Source organism: Rhinatrema bivittatum, chromosome 7 (assembly GCF_901001135.1).
Source record: "Rhinatrema bivittatum chromosome 7, aRhiBiv1.1, whole genome shotgun sequence".
Taxonomy (NCBI): Eukaryota; Metazoa; Chordata; class Amphibia; order Gymnophiona; family Rhinatrematidae; genus Rhinatrema; species Rhinatrema bivittatum.
The window spans coordinates 153,367,016-153,382,979 of record NC_042621.1 but is presented as its reverse complement, the minus strand read 5'-3'; the positions used below and the strand labels follow the sequence as shown (position 1 = coordinate 153,382,979).

Here is a 15,964-nt window from a genome sequence, read left to right as displayed (position 1 = left end):
TTCATGTACAACTGGTATGCCGCTATTCGGACGATGAGCACGACTCCTTGGAAAATTTTCCGGCCTAGAGCATCTAAGGCTCTATGGACCTTTCCTGGAGGGGTGGAGGAGTGAGGGCGGGTTCTCATGACCTTTTTCTGGGCTGTTTCTACTACCATTGACTGGTTAGGCAACTGGCTCTTCTGGAAGCCCAGGGCCTGTTGCACTAGATAGGTGGCATCCATCTTTCTGTTGACCGGAGCCACAGAACCCGGATGTTCCCAGCGCCAGTAAAGGAGGTCCAGGAGCACCTTATGTACAGGGACTGCCATCACCTCTTTAGGGATGTCCACGAATTGGAGAACCTCCAACATCTTGTGGCAGGCAACCTCTTCAGTTAAAAGCTGGAAGGGAATGGTCTCTGCCATCGGCCGCATAAAACTCCCGAAGGATAAGTCCTCAAGAGGTGAGCGCAGTCTCTCATCTGGCGGAGAAGGCTCCAACAGAAGGTCCTCGGAGGTCTCTGAGGAATGCTCAGAGGAGGCATCTCCTCATGGGTCGTAAAGGGCCTCTTCCTCACCAATGAACTATCTGGGTCGAGGAGGGAGGCCAAAACCCAGATTACGGGGTGCAGGCACCAATGGTCGGTGAGGTGAACAGACAGCGGCTGCGCCAGTATTGAGGGCACCAGGACCTGCGATGGGCACCGGGAGGCCCAACGGCCCAGGGATGGGATCCAGCACTGGCGACACCGCCCATGGAGATGGGCACAGAGCCGCATCTTCCTCCTCCGAGGAGCCCGGAATCGGGATCAAGACAGAGGAGGCATCGGTGGACAGGGCACTGGGGGGCCCCGATGGTATGGGCTGTGTTGGTAAGGCACCAAGCAGCATGTCCAGCCTTTCCAGTAGAGGCGCCAATATGGAGGGCACAGGTTCCGATGCCGGTATGGGGGCCGGCTTCGGTGGCTGCTAGAGACCCTGAAGGGCTTTTAGCAGTGCCTGCTGAACCACACGGTCCAACTCCTCTCTGAATGCGGGTGCGGACAAGACCGACCCCGGAGTAGGAAGCAAGCTGGGTGTCAGAGCATCTACGGGGGTCCACAGAGGCTCGGTGCCCGGCACAGATATTGGTGGGGGAATGCCCTGGGCTCCCGGGTTTGAGGGAGGACAGCGCCTTCTCCCCTCGGGGCCTCTTCAGAGGGGGTTTGGCAGAGTATGATGCCGCTCCATCTGTGCTGGTGTCGATGCTCCGTCTGTGCTGGTGTTGGTACTCCGCCTGGTCCTTCTCCGGCGCCAAGGAAGTCAATCCAAAAGCCATCGAATGTCCCGATGCTGGTGAGGGGTGATCTCCCGCCCCTTGATAATCGCGGCGGGGCACCGAAGGCGAAGGTCCCAAGTCAGATTGATCCCCATGACTCGACATACCCGGTACTGGAGTGGATGGAGCAGATTGTTTGGAACCAAACAAGTGCTCCATCTTGTCCAGGCAGGTGCGCCCGCCTTTGGGGGTCATCTGAGCACAGCTGGGATACAGACAGATATCGTGGGAAGGCCTGAGACAGTTCGCAGATTTTGTGTGGGTCCGTGATGGACATAGTCTGCAGACACTCAAGGCACTTCCTAAAACTGGTTGCCATTTAAAAAAGGGGACAGCGCGTGGATGGGGACGGTCACCGGGAGGTAAAAGCTCGGGAACCGACCGCAACAATGTGAAAAAGTACCTACCGAACACCGGAGGAAATGATTCACGATGAGGGATCCCGAGGCAGGGAAAAAAAAAAAAATCAAAGAAAATTGTCGAAATTCTTTCGAGAGGGAAAAATTAAAGAGCTCCACCAACCGCGAGGCAACAGCACCTCGGGGAAAAAAAAAAAGGAGACTAAAGGGGGACCCCATGTGGCTACGGGGTTGGTGGCATGCTGGGCATGCTCAATGTGCCAGTCAATGTTTCTAGAAACTTTGACAAAAGTATTCAGAGATGGGCTCCATCTGATGATGTCACCCATCTGTGATGACTACCATCCTGCTTGTCCTGGGAGAATACGTCTGCACAAAAGGCTCACAGTGAGAGCTTGTCGAGGAGATTCTGCTTAATCTTAACTGAAGACCTCTGTGGCAGTAAATCACCTTTCACTTGTGTGTGTACAGTAGGCAACAGCAGCCAAAACACAAGAAGGGTTAAACATTCTCGAATGTTATTATGAGGGCCAGTGCGACCCAATAGGCAAACTAGGTCGTCACCTAAGGTGCAGCAAAGAGCAGTCATGTGGGGCCGTGAGAAGAGCCCATCCCACTCACAGCCGAGAGGAGTAGAAACTCAGCAGGCCGCAAGTAGCAGAGACTGGGTGGGGTGTGAGCAGCGCCCATTCTGCTAGCAACCAAGAAATGCAGACACTCAGCAGGCTGCAGGCAGCGCCCATCCTGCTCGCAGCCAAGAGAAGCAGAGTCTTGGCAGGCCACGAGCAGCACCTCTGTGTTTGGGTGTGAGTGAGAGGGAGCATGTGTAAGGGTGCGTGTGTGAATGAAACAAGAAACTTAAGTGTGTCTAAGAGAGGAGGCCTGTGAGTGAACGAGGTCGCGGACGGACGTAAGGCAGAAGGTTCGCCTAGGGCAGTTAATATTCTTGCATTAGCCTTGGCTATCATATTGCTAGAACACCCCCCCCACACACACAACATACACACCCACCTGAATTTTGTTCCTTTTATCCTACAATTAAAATGCTGTTACAAGCTGGGCAGTAATGGGATCATTTTTAGGGGGCGGGCATACAGTTTCATAGTAGTTTTATTTTGAACAGGACCACGATTTTTGGATGCATAGGTGAAAGAAAGGAAGAAATAATGAGTGGTTACCTTTTAACTATTACAAAGGCAGTGCGAATAAAAACACTGAGCCAGGCCTGGCGTCTTCTTCCCACATCCCTCTAGCTCTGACCCAAGGGACAACAGAAAAAAAAAGCATGGGCTGCCAGAAGCCCAGACTCCGGGGAGCATGCAACTGGCAAGTGTCAGAATTTTCAAAAATCTATCACTGACCGATTTTAGAAGTACTTTGTAACAAAGCAAGACCTTATAAAACGCCTTCCAGATGCTACATGTGCAGAAAGAGGAACGTCAACGTATTTTGGAGAGACAGTAAAGTTTGGGAGGGGACATGGCCTAATGATTAGAACAGTGAAGAAATCCTGGTGGAATGACTAAGTCTTCCCTCTGCCGCTGGTGTGGCGTGCCATGATCATAAGCAAATCATTTTCTCTCTCCGAGGCTGGGAGACCCAGATCAAAAAGCAATTCTATCAAATTACTTTCACTACTCCTCTCCATGCAAAAACCCGCTTGCATCTACAGGTCTGGACTACATGCAAGTGTCATTTTAAGAAATGCAACACAACGGCAAAATAAAAATTCCTCTGGAAAACTGATATTAAATACCAATGATATATTCAAACAGAAATCAGAGGTTTTCCCCTACAGAGTGAAGCCTAAATCACACCAAAAGCTTTAACAAATCGCACTGTGGTCCCTACCTTCAGGTCCACAGCACTGAGGAATTCCTGCTGCAGTGCATTCCGGATGAGATCCCACCGGCTTCTAGCAGTCTTCTCCCCATTCTGTTAAGGAAAAAAAATATATACGTCAAACAAAACTATCGGCTCTCACTTAGCAAAGCTTTGTATCAGACAGCAAACAAAAGCAGATATGCCAAGCAACAATCTACAGTGGAGGCAAGTCAGAAACTTTGCTGTACCTGAAAGATGTTTGAAAACAGCAGTGCAGTCCCACACATGGCAAAGAATGGATGGATGCTGCCGAAACATTTTGGAAAAGGAACAAATCTTTCACTGCCAATGCATGATAGCTGCATGCTCCTATGCACACCTCCCCCCCCCCCCCCCCAACTCAGCTCCATTTAAAACATTTTACAGCTTTGATGGGGAAGAAGAGAGGGCTTGTGTCTTCCAACACCACCTGATGCAAATACGCAACTTTCCCTTCTCTAAAGAAAAAACAGAGTCTCACACTCATACATACAACATTCCCTAGCTTTTGTACGGAGAGACTTTATTTTTTGTTTGGGTGTGCTTATTAAGATGCAATTTTATTTATCATTTGATATTATGACTGTACTTCACCTTCATACATACCTATCTAGCTAAGGGCAGTCTTCAACAAAAAAGTGAACCACCATCAATAGGCAGGGATATTATTCCTGGGATCCTCTGCCTTCCTACCCACAACAGGGATGACAACACAAAAATATAAACTAAACCCCCAAGCAGAATAACTGACAGGGTTCCAGGGCCCCAGGACTCAGACTTAGTACACTCTGGCTGAAAAGATGTTTGGGAACAGACGACCTCCAAGCCCTATAAAATAACTCTCTGGGCTTGGGACAGAGTAGGAGTGGTTTCCTACTCCAAATCCATTTGACTTTCTGCAGTCAGGTCAGAGACAAGCTTGGGATGCCAAATCTTTAATCGGTGCTGACACATTTGGAATTGAAAAGGAGGCAACAATAGAAAGATCAAGCAACACCAGGACCTCAAAATACCCGGTGCCTCAAGTGAACATTTTGGCGATTCTACCTCGAAGTAGAATTATGACAAAATAGGGACTGGCCTCATAAGGAAGCAGACATCTGCCACAGCACTCGGGAGATACTGTTGAAGCCCCCGGACTGGACCTCTGGGCACTGATGTGGCATTGCCCGAGCCTGGGAGGCAGAATTTACCTCCGGATGCAGCTGCTTAGGGTAAGTGCAAAACCTCCTGCAGCTCCTGGCTCTTTCAGCCATGCAAAGAGATGCATCAATTCTTCGAAGCCTCCACATGAGGTTCAGTACTTTTTTTTGACACCATAATCAAGATCTCAGAACCCTAATTTAAGCTCAATCAAGGGAAGTAAGACTTCTCATAATTCTTTGTCCTGACCAAGGAGCTGGAGAGGGGACGGCCTCTTCAGTGAGGCCTGGAAAACAGTGGTTGATGCAACTACCTGGTCCTTGGATTAAGCCTTTGATGCCAGCTTGGAGCTTTAGCTCTGCACCATGCTTTCATTTGGATGTCACTGCCAGAGGCGTCATGGCCTTGTCCCAGACACTTGTAGTAAATTCTGCAATGTTCATCTGTTTACCCTGGGGACAGAACTGGACATCGCTAAACTGCCTCTGGACATAGTAAGGAAAACCAATGAGGATAAATCAAAGTAAATTTTCCCTCCTCACAAAGATGAAGAGAAAAATTTCAATCTGTTAACCTGGCCCAGCTCATAAAGAAAAATAAACTTCAAAAAAAGTGTCAAAAAAATCTCCAAAAACAAACTAGACCAATCTAGGGGGTTTAAGAAAAAGAAACTGAAGGGGGTGGGGGGGAATCAGCATCTCAAGCCTTGTGGGACCTACATAAGAACAAACATGTCCAATGGCTCCAGTGGACAAAAATGAACTGAGGGGAACCACAGAAAGACAGAACTACTGCAGATGGACAGCAATAGGCTACTAAAACTATGAAGGATTTCAAAGGGGCATGGGATAAACACTGTGGATCCCTAAAAGGCTAGAGGATGGGAATAAATAAAAAAGCTAAACCGGCGCGGAGTGGCAGTTACTACCCTTAAGAGAAACATGGGTGTAACCTGCAGTTACTATCTTGCGAAGCTTGCAGGACAGACTAGATGGACCATTTTGGTCTTTTTCTGCCGTCATTACTATGTTCTATGTTACCCTTCACAGAAAGCTTTGGAAGAATCCATTCAGCAGAGAGCATGGTCACATGTCCTTGTGTGAGACCTCCAGAGCTGCCCGTCTTCAGAGAAAGCCACTTGGCCCCATTCACATTAGTCTATCTTTCTCACAGGCCGCACTGTTAACCAGCATTTGGACGCGCATTTGACGCGCTAGCTTTACCCCTTATTCAGTAAGGGGTAATAGCGAGTCGAAAACACGCGTCCAACCCCCCCGAGACTAATAGTGCCCGCAACATGCAAATGCATGTTGATGGCCCTATTAGTCATTCCTGCACGATACAGAAAGTAAAATGTGCAGCCAAGCCGCACATTTTACTTTAAGAAATTAGGTCGGAGGGTGCTTTTCTGTGCACCCTCCGACCTAATATCATGGTGATATTAAGTCGGTGGTCCCAAAAGTTAAAAAAAAGTAAAAAACATTTTAAAAAAAATTTTAAAGCAGCCCACGGCTCGCGGGTTGAAAACCGGACGCTCAATTTTGCCGGCATCTGGTTTCCGAACCTGTGGCTGTCAGCGGGCTCGAGAACCGACGACGGCAAAATTGAGCGTCGGCTGTCAAACCCGCTGACAGCTGCCGCTCCTGTCCAAAAAGAGGAGCTAGGGACGCCCTAGTGTCCCTAGCGCCTCTTTTTACCGCGGGCCCTAATTTAAATATTTTGGTTTACTGAATCGCGCGCACAGGACACTGGCCTGTACGCTCGCCCGCTCTCCCACGAACTTTACTGTATCGGCCTGTGAGTAACTAGTATCCTGCCACTTACTACTCCATGAGGGGATTAACTGTATCTGCATTCAATAGAATTTGGAGGAGCTACTTCTGGTAATCTATGCAATAAAGAATGACTTCTAATCAGAATCACTAGTCCATTCATACCTCTTGACTCCCATATGCCTGGGCTATGGAAAATAGAGAATGCAGTGGCCAACTATTGAACTTGGTTATCAGAAACAAGCTCACAAGACAATGCTGCCCGGTTCCTAACTAACACCCATAAACGTGACCATATCACCCCTGTACTGCATCACCTACATTGGCTCCCAGTCACTGCAAGAATAGCTTACAAATCTCTCACCCTAGTCCACAAAGCCCTCAATAACCAAAATATGCACTGGCTAGAAGAACGTCTTACATTCCACAACACAAATAGACCCACCAGACAGCAACACAGAGCGACACTGCAGACCCCATCACCCAAAGACTTTAAGCTCAGCTCCACCACAGCTCGGGCTCTGTCACTAGCTGCTCCCACCCTTTGGAACAAACTCCCCTCCTCACTACGTCAAGAATCATGTCCAAAACAGTTCAAACAGGACCTGAAAACACACCTTTTCAAACAAGCATACTCCGATCAGCTCTCATCCCTCCCATGAAGTCTACTCCCATCCATGTCACCCGTTCCCCAACATCCATCACGACACCCGTGTATACAGTGATAGTCTTGTAAATAAGGTTATTCTTGTAAATTGTTATGTTTTATGATTCATAAACCTGTAAATCGTTCAATGTTACCCCGTCTTTTTAGCCATATGTTCTTTGTTTCACTGTAAAGCACTTGTTGCTGATTTTGTCGTTTAATGTGAACCGATGAGATGTTCCCAACGTTCATCGGTATATAAAAAACTCTAAATAAATAAATAAATAAATAAATGTATGTGCTGGCCTGATAAATAGGGTTCAGACACAAACAAACCAAAGGCAAACACTATCTTGATAAAGTAACAAACTATATGGAAAAAGAATGCTTTATAAAAGGTAACACACTGCAATGCATGCCTACTGTGCTTTGCATCTGAACAGACTTTACTATAAAAGCTGGAAAAGCCCACTTGTTAGGTATTTCATTGCCCTCTCCCTGCTTGGGTAAGCCCAGAAATAAATGAACACTCCCTTACAACTGGGCATAATTCAAAATGACCATTTGAATTTTGTATACAAGTGTAACACTTACTTCTGCTTTGTTATGTAGTCATCTCTAGAAGTGAGTAAGGCAATTCATACTGTGCAATTATTGTAGGGCTGGCAAGGGACCAAGTCCCAGTAAAAGACCCACAATTCCCTCAAATCATAACACAAGAGAAGTAAAAATATACCACTTGATCCCGCCTCTGGAATCACTTTTCCAAGAGAGTTAAGATTATGCCCCTTGCTGGTCACCTTTGGACAACATTTACAAAATTCTTACCTAGAAACACATTATTGATATTTGAATATGTTGTGCTTGTCAAATCAAACGAAAAAAAGACGCTACATCTTATTTTTCATTGCTTGTTTTACTGACCTAGTATTTGTCAGTTTCACCATCTGGTCCTGCCTCAGCGATTCTAGCTAGCAGTGAAAAATCAACTTGCTAGAGGCAAGCCTATTTCTCAATTCTTAGCTACAGAACACAACAGCAACCATTTCTGCTACTTAGCAACTTTCATTTGCCATTAAATAGATGTCAAAGAACAATATGATGGCTTTGTGCATGTAAGAAAAACATTCTTGTGCGTACAACCAAAATAAAAAGTGCACTAGGTAATAGGAAAAAATTGAGACACAGAAAGTTTGCATATGAAACAAGTGCAACAGACTCAGGGCTAGATTTTAAAAGCCTTACGCGCGCAGGGCACGCGCAAAGCCCCGGGAGGCGCGTAAGTCCCAGGGCTTCATAAAAGGGGCGGGAGGGCGGTCCCGAGTCCCCCGGCACTGCGGCCTGTGCCGGGGGATGTGAGGCAGCGCACACAAGTTACGCCTGCTTCAAGCAGGCGTAACTTGCCCAACAAAGGTAGGGGGGGATTTAGGTAGGGCCGGGGGGTGGGTTAGGTAGGGGAAGGTGGGGGGACATGGAAGGAAGGTTCCCTCCGAGGCCGCTCCGATTTCGGAGCGGCCTTGGAGGGAACGGAGGCAGGCTGCGCGGCTCGGGCAGCCTTGCGCGTGCCGACCCCGGATTTTATAAGATGCGCGTATCTTATAAAATCCGGCGTACTTTTTAAAGATCTACCTCTCAGTGTAAAATGTTGACCTCTAATCAAGCTTTCAACTGGAAGAGGAGATGGGCACTAGCTGCCTTACCTCATTTTCGACAGGATAAAGGTTTTCTTTTGAACAGGGCATTTTCACATGTTTGCTGTCCCAGGCATCGTTATAATAACTTGGGTATGGTTTAGGCACTTCTCCTTCTCTCAGAATATCTCGCTGTAACAGACACACAGAAAACACAAGCAGTAATTCACCGCAAGGTGCTCTATTAAAATCAAACGAGTAATTAAGTAACGGGACAACTGAAGATGCATTCAGAAAGTACAGCTAAAACTCAGCAAATAAAGCTTTGCTTTTAATAACTTGCAAATAATGTGGGGTTTTTTTATACAAATATTTCTTTTGTGGATTTTAATAGTATCACACCTGATACACAGAAGGCATAGGAAGCCACAGTTAATTTTGTTTTCAAACATTGAAGGAATCTCATATACTAGAGTACACTAAATATATTTCACCAGGGTCTGGCCTTGTGGCTCAGGCAGTCCAGTGGGGCCTGTGGGTCCAGTAAGGTTTTAAAAAATAAAATGCACTGAGAGAGGATGGGAAAACAACTGGTATGACTGTGGCAACCCTTGCCAGCCACAGAGCAGTGCCGAGGGATGGCAGAGAAGAGACTTCTCTCAAGGCCGGCAAGAAGCCCTGAGTCACCTGCACATGCCATCTGGGATAGGATGGGGAGGAGTTACACAAAGGAAAATGTGAAGGCTGCAGATGAAGTTTTTGCAGAGTATCCTTAAGCTCTGCTCACCAAAATCACAGCATTTTCAGTGCTGGGGATATGGACAGGCTTAACTTTTTAAAAATTGGTCATCTAATGTTTTTCTCTCTACTCACCAACACAGATACAGACAGCTACAGAGACACCAGCAGATGCTCGTGAAATAAGCAATGTGCACATTTCCAACCCAACTTTTGCCTACTTATCTCACCCGAATGGCAACTGTGTGATTGAATGATGGTCTCAGAGGTGGAAGGCCGGCCCCACACATGGGCATTCTCCTCATTTCCTCGATGGGTGTCCCAAACCATTTTTTATCCAACGGGAGACGAGGCGGGATATATCTAAGAACAGTCCTCCCAGGTTTCTGGCATGGAGACTCACATTGTTCTTTTTTACTGTCAAAACAAATATTTATCAGAAAGCCAATTTATTTGCGTTGCTAAAAACTTAACCAATACTTCTCATTTATTTTTATTTATTTTATTTTTAACTTTTATATACCGACATTCTTGCATTAAATGCAAATCATGCCGGTTTACAGTGAAACAGAAAAAGCAGGAAAAAATTCCTTAGTCGAATACAATGAAACAGCTTAGTTAACAAAGGAAACATAAAAATACATTTTTACATATACACAAAGGTTTGCACGAAGGGGAGATTAAATAGAATTAAACAGAAGAACTTGACATTGCTTTTGTTACTGTGGCTTCTCTTTAATCCTCAACTTGCTGACTATGTCTAAAAACAAAAGGCAGCAAGCACCTCCTCAAAGCCACAAGCAGCTTTAGCGAGGAGGTACTTTTCCAGAGTTTATTTGGAATTTGAAAACCAGTATCAATCCTCAAATAAAGTGCATGCTTTAAAGGGGATGTTTACCCTGGTCCATTCAAGAGCAGGCTATGGTGAGATGACCCTATCTTTCCCTTCCTCAACTAGTGCAGTATGCTAAAATAAATTGCTACCCACTTCCCATGAACTAAAACTAGCTTTTCAATCAAAAATTGTGTCTACAAACAGGACAAGCTTCTGAGCACCTGGCACCAAGAAATTAAGTGGCAGCACACTGTTCAGGCTCAGGAGACTGGCACACTACTGGGTAGGCAACAAGTTCCTTAGGTACATGCCAAGCCCCAAAACAGTGCCAAATTTTCACCAAGGGGAGAAGAGGATAAATGAGAGGTAAAATGTGTTTTGACCGAATGATTATGGCTCTAATAAAAATAAAAATAAAAAAACAAACACAAAAATTGAAGTAGCTATGAACCAAATGGCTTGAGATTATAAAACTCAAAATCCAAAAAGATACAAGCTTACTTTGACCATTTCACTCAAAGACATTGATATTACTCACATTTTCCAAGATGGTACGAATAGGCAACACTGGCCCATAAACGATGCTATGAAGGAAGACTATTTCACTAGCTAACATGCTATTTGTTAAAAGCATGTACCATAGTGTGGCTCATGCAAGAACTGAACTTTCAAGGAATACATCATCTATGTTCTAAAACAGATGTATCTACAATATGCCGCAAAACTGGAATGTACTAAGGGAAGTGTAGGTATAAACATTTTTAATGGGTCCATTTAAAAAAATGCATTCCTATAGGTGAGAATTTCTGTCAGGATGCAGGCAGCCCTTTGATCCTTTCAGCTACTCCTCTAAAAAGCCATCATAGTTCAAGCCTACCCTCCTTCACCTTCGCCTACTGACCCTCCCCTTCCTTGACCTTCCTCCAATATTTACCCTCACTTGACCTTCTTCCAACATTTACCCTTACTAGCCCCTTCTCCCCTCTTCCTTCCCCTAAACAAGAACCAGCATTAGCTACGAACTCATCGTGGAACTCTGTATATAACCTTATCCTGTTTTGTTATTGTTTTCTCTCCCCCCTAGTTCCCTTCTCATGTTACTCCCAGTTGAATCCCTCCCACTAATTTATCTAGCTTCTTTGTTATTGCATCTTATCGTTACCTGTTCATTGTGAAGGCAATGCCTATATAACCGTGGTTAGTAAGTTACATGTAAACCGACACGATGTGCAAACGGTTGTCGGTATATAAAACTGTTCAAATAAATAAATAAGTCACCAGTCTGGTAGACCTACCATCTATCCACCTCACAGCATGGGGGCCCCATGCAATATGACGCGTGGTAAACGGGTGCTCGTACTGAGCACCCATTTTCCTAACACGCACACAAACACCTGTCCTGAGCGCCCGATGCAGTATTACAGAGCTGCTGCGCTAAAAAGGATGTGCTGAGGATCAATTGTGAGTCACTAACACTCTGCATCGGGCACCCAAGATACAAGTATCCATTTTCTCACCCCGCAAAAGAAAAGCTGGCATGTGAAATCCCCTGCAGTGACAAAGAGAAGCCGTGCAGCCTTGCAAAATGTAAACATTTTTACAGCAGGAAGCCAATGCAGTTTCACACAGTACTGAGGTAATCTGGTCTTGAGTTTTTAACCAAAGAGGAAGGCAGCCAGTAGGATGAAGAAGAAAATCGCTGCTCAGCTAATGGGCCCTTCACCCGTATGACTTAACGCCAGCTCCGGGGTTGGTGTTAAATTTGCCTCATTAACAAGAGTGCATTAGCCGAGCGGCGATTTTCTGTATCGGGGGGGGGGGGGGAATAGCTAATAACGCTCATCATATTTAAATGCCATGTAGATGAAGCTATTAGCTAAGCATAAATTTGGACGAGAATTTTCAATGCACTAATTACCTTATTGCATTGGGAGTTAGCCAAGCACATCCAAAATGTGCATCCAATCACTCGTTAAGGCTCTGCGCTAGGTTGAGGGGCCTTTTCTCCATGCTTTTACTGGGTTATATAACACAGAACTTAATCACATTTTTTTGATTATTTTATGCCCTCCTTAACCTCCTAGTCACCGCTAAGTGTATTTTTACAGTGTGGAGCTAATACTGCTGCTTCAAACTGACTACAGAGCTATACATCCCACTCAATACACTTAAGCCAGCAAGAATCAATAGCAGTTGTTTACACTCAATTTCTCTTCTCTCACCAGTGGACTTCCTACCAAGGCAGTTTGACTTCCTTCATCCAAGACAAAACAGATCTACCTTAAAAAGGGAATTTTAACCTGACAAGGTTGAAATGCTTCTTGAAAATATACAAGGCACTAAGAGGCATATTTACTCAGCGGTGATAGTGTAGCAATACACATTAAATGCAGAATTCCGTGTTTAACCCGCTTTGAAACTGGGGTATTGTACAATATTGGCAACACAAAACAAAAAGTAGACCCAACACAAGTGCAATATTAATGAGCTGTTAAATGCAAAAGCATGGCAAGCAGCTCAGTATTAAGAAGGAGTAACATGGGGAGCTTCTGATCACCTATCAAACCCTCCTCACCCTTTCTCCTTCACCCTTGTTGGAATTCCTTTTATGATTAATTTGTGACAGCCACACTACTACAAATGCCCTGATAATGTCATCTTTTGCTCATTTGAATTCTGACCTTAAGAAGAAAGCTAGTCAAGAAATGTACTATGTTTGTCCAGCGATTTTCAACTGGTGTGTCGCTGAGCATTGGCAGGTGTGTGGCGAAACCCGGCATGCCCTTGCCCCAGGTGTGCTTCCCTTCTCCTCAGGGGCGGAATGGCCCATCAGGGGATCGATCATCCCCCGATGGGCCGATGCAGTTAATAGCAGAGTAACGCTGCATGCCGCCACCGGAGGCTAGGCCGGCAGCAGCTGAAGAGCAGAGAGACCCTGCATATTGCCACCGGAGGCCAGGCCGGCGGGGCCTGAAAAGTGGAATGACACTGTGTGCTGGCCCCACTGGAGGCCAGGCTTATTGGGCCAAACAATGAGAAGAGGCCCCACGTGAGAAAGGAAACTTGCTTCTGTGGGTATGTGAGTGGCAGCTTTGCGTGTGTGTGTGTGTGGTAGATTGGGTGCCTGGGTGGGTGAGTGGCAGCTTTGCGTGTGTGTGTGTGTGTGGTAGATTGGGTGCCTGGGTGGGTGAGTGGCAGCTTTGCGTGTGTGTGTGTGTGCGTGTGTGTGTGGTAGAATGGGTGCCTGGTTACATGAGTGAGAGCTTATGTATGTGGTAGAATGGGTACATGAGTGGCAGGTGTGTGTGTGGTAGAATGGGAGCAAGAGCATTTGTATGTGATTGAGAACTTTTATGTAAGTGAGAGCGCATGTGTGTGATTTAGAGACTGCTCAGGGAGGTGATATATTTCTGTAAGAGAGACTGACTGGTTAGGGATGTGTCATGTGTGTGTATGAGAGAGAGAGAGACAGACTGTTCATGAAGGTGACTGGGGTGTGCTGGAGTGCGTGAGAGACAGATGCTGGTCAGGGAGGTGACTGGTGTATATGTGAGGAAGAGAGTCTGGTTATTTATTTATTTAAAAACTTTTCTATACTGTTGCTAAGGTAAATACCATCGCAACGGTTTACATGTAGGCACATATTTAATGTAGGTAAAAGTGTACTATAGTACATTCTAACAGGTGCCGTCAAAGGTTCGGTTACAATATATCATTAGACATAGTCATTAGGGAATTAGTTCATGACCAATTGTACCAAGGTACTTACACCGGTAGTTTTATCACACATAGTATTACAGATATGCTTTATTGTGGTGTAGAGTTCATAGACTAATCTACTGTACAGTCCTAATGACTGTGTGACAGTGCCTTTCTGTCTTTTCCTGAATAATTTCTCTCTATTCTCCTGTCTCTTTATAAAATGCTTGTTTAAAAAGCCATGTTTTTAAACTTTTCTTAAATGTCTTGAGATCACTTTGTAGTCTGATCTCTGGAGGCATTGTGTTCCAGATTATGGGTCCTGCTAGTGATAGGGCTCTTTCTCTCACTTGGGTCAGTCTTGCTGTTTTTACTGAAGGAATGGTTAGGAGTGCTTTATTTGCTGATCGGAGGTTCCTGTGTGGAATGTGTACCCATAATCCTGTGTTCAACCAGTCTGATTTCTCATCATAAATTAGTTTGTGAATGATACATAAGGTTTTGTATTTAATACTGTGTTCAATTGGTAGCCAATGTAACTCTGCTAGGGTTTCAGTTATATGGTCCCTCCTTTTTCTGGTTAGTATTCTAGCTGCTGTGTTCTGAAGTATTTGCAGTGGTCTTAATGTTGTATTAGGTAGTCCTAACATAAGGGCACTGCAGTAATCTGTGCTGAAGAAAATTAGTGCCTGTAGTATTGTTCGGAAGTCATTTTGAGTTAGTAGTGGTTTTAAGTTTTCTGAGTACCATGAGTTTTGCATAACCTTCCTTTACTTTTAGTGATATGTGCTGTTTCAGATTGATTTCAGGGACCATTATTATTCCTAGGTTTCTTACTTTTCCCGCTAGTTCAATTTTCTGGTTGTCTTTGAGTGTTATTGAGCTTTGACTGATTTCAAAATGTTTTCGTTCTAAGTGTAGAAATTCTGTTTTATCAATATTAATTACAAGTTCCATTTGTGTCAGTAGTTGTTTTATAATGCTTAGGTACATGTTGGCTAGGTTTAATGTTTTTTCTAGAGTGTCCTCTATGGGTAGAATTAGTTGAATATCGTCGGTGTAAATGTAGTGTATAATTCCTAGCCCTGCAAGTAAGTGGCATAATGGCAGCATGTACCGTATTTTTCGGCGTATAAGACAACTTGGCGTATAAGGCGACCCCCAACTTTTATAGCTAAAATATAGAGTTTGGGATATACTCGCCGTATAAGACTACCCCTCTTCCAACGCATTCCAACATTTACAGCAGGAGGGAGTGACTCGAGGAGTGAGGGCGTGCTGCCCGATTGGCCGGTGCTGGGGCAAAAGGGGCTTGCTTCGGCAAGCCCCTTTTGCCCCCGACTTTTGAGAAGATTTTCAGGGGTTAAAAACTCGTCTTATATGCCGGAAAATACGGTATATGTTAAAAAGGGTTGCAGATAAGGCTGATCCCTGTGGAACTCCTGTTTTGAGATTAATTTTTTCTGATAATGTGTTGTTGATCTGAACTTGGAAAAACCTGTTTTTTAGGTATGAACTGAACCATTTTAATGTTAGGCCTTGTAATCCGATTTCTTCCAGTCTATTTTGTAGTATTTTATGGTTTACTGTGTCAAAGGCTGCCGATAGGTCAAGCATTAGTAGAATATAGTGTTTACCACTATCAAAGCCTCTTAGAATGTTGTCTGTTAGAGAGAGGAGCAGAGTGTCAGTGCTGTAGTGTTTTCGTAAACCGTGTTGAGATGGATACAGTATGTTATTGTTATCCAGGTGTTCAACTAGTTGTTTCTGTACCGTTTTTCAATTAGTTTAGCTGTTAAAGGAAGATTTGATACAGGTCTGTAGTTGTTTAGGATAAAGGGATCACTGTTTTTTTACTTAATTATTGGTTTTATTATTGCTCCTTTCAGTATATCTGGCATTGTTCCTTCTTCTAGGGATAGGTTTATGATTTTAGTCAGTGTTTGGGCGACTATGTTAGCTGATTTCTTCAGTTCAGT

At 44.8% G+C, this 15,964-nt stretch overlaps 1 protein-coding gene across 1 annotated transcript in view; it reads right to left on the bottom strand.

Moving 5' to 3' along the window:
- The window catches only part of PARG (poly(ADP-ribose) glycohydrolase), a 511,630-nt gene that overhangs the window by 444,354 nt on the left and 51,312 nt on the right, over positions 1-15,964 (bottom strand). The window contains exons 8-10 of the mRNA XM_029610698.1: positions 9,682-9,868; positions 8,783-8,905; positions 3,510-3,593 (exon numbers count right to left, since the gene is read on the bottom strand). Coding sequence (XP_029466558.1) covers positions 3,510-3,593; positions 8,783-8,905; positions 9,682-9,868 — 394 coding nt within the window. The remainder of the gene's footprint in view (positions 1-3,509; positions 3,594-8,782; positions 8,906-9,681; positions 9,869-15,964) is intronic.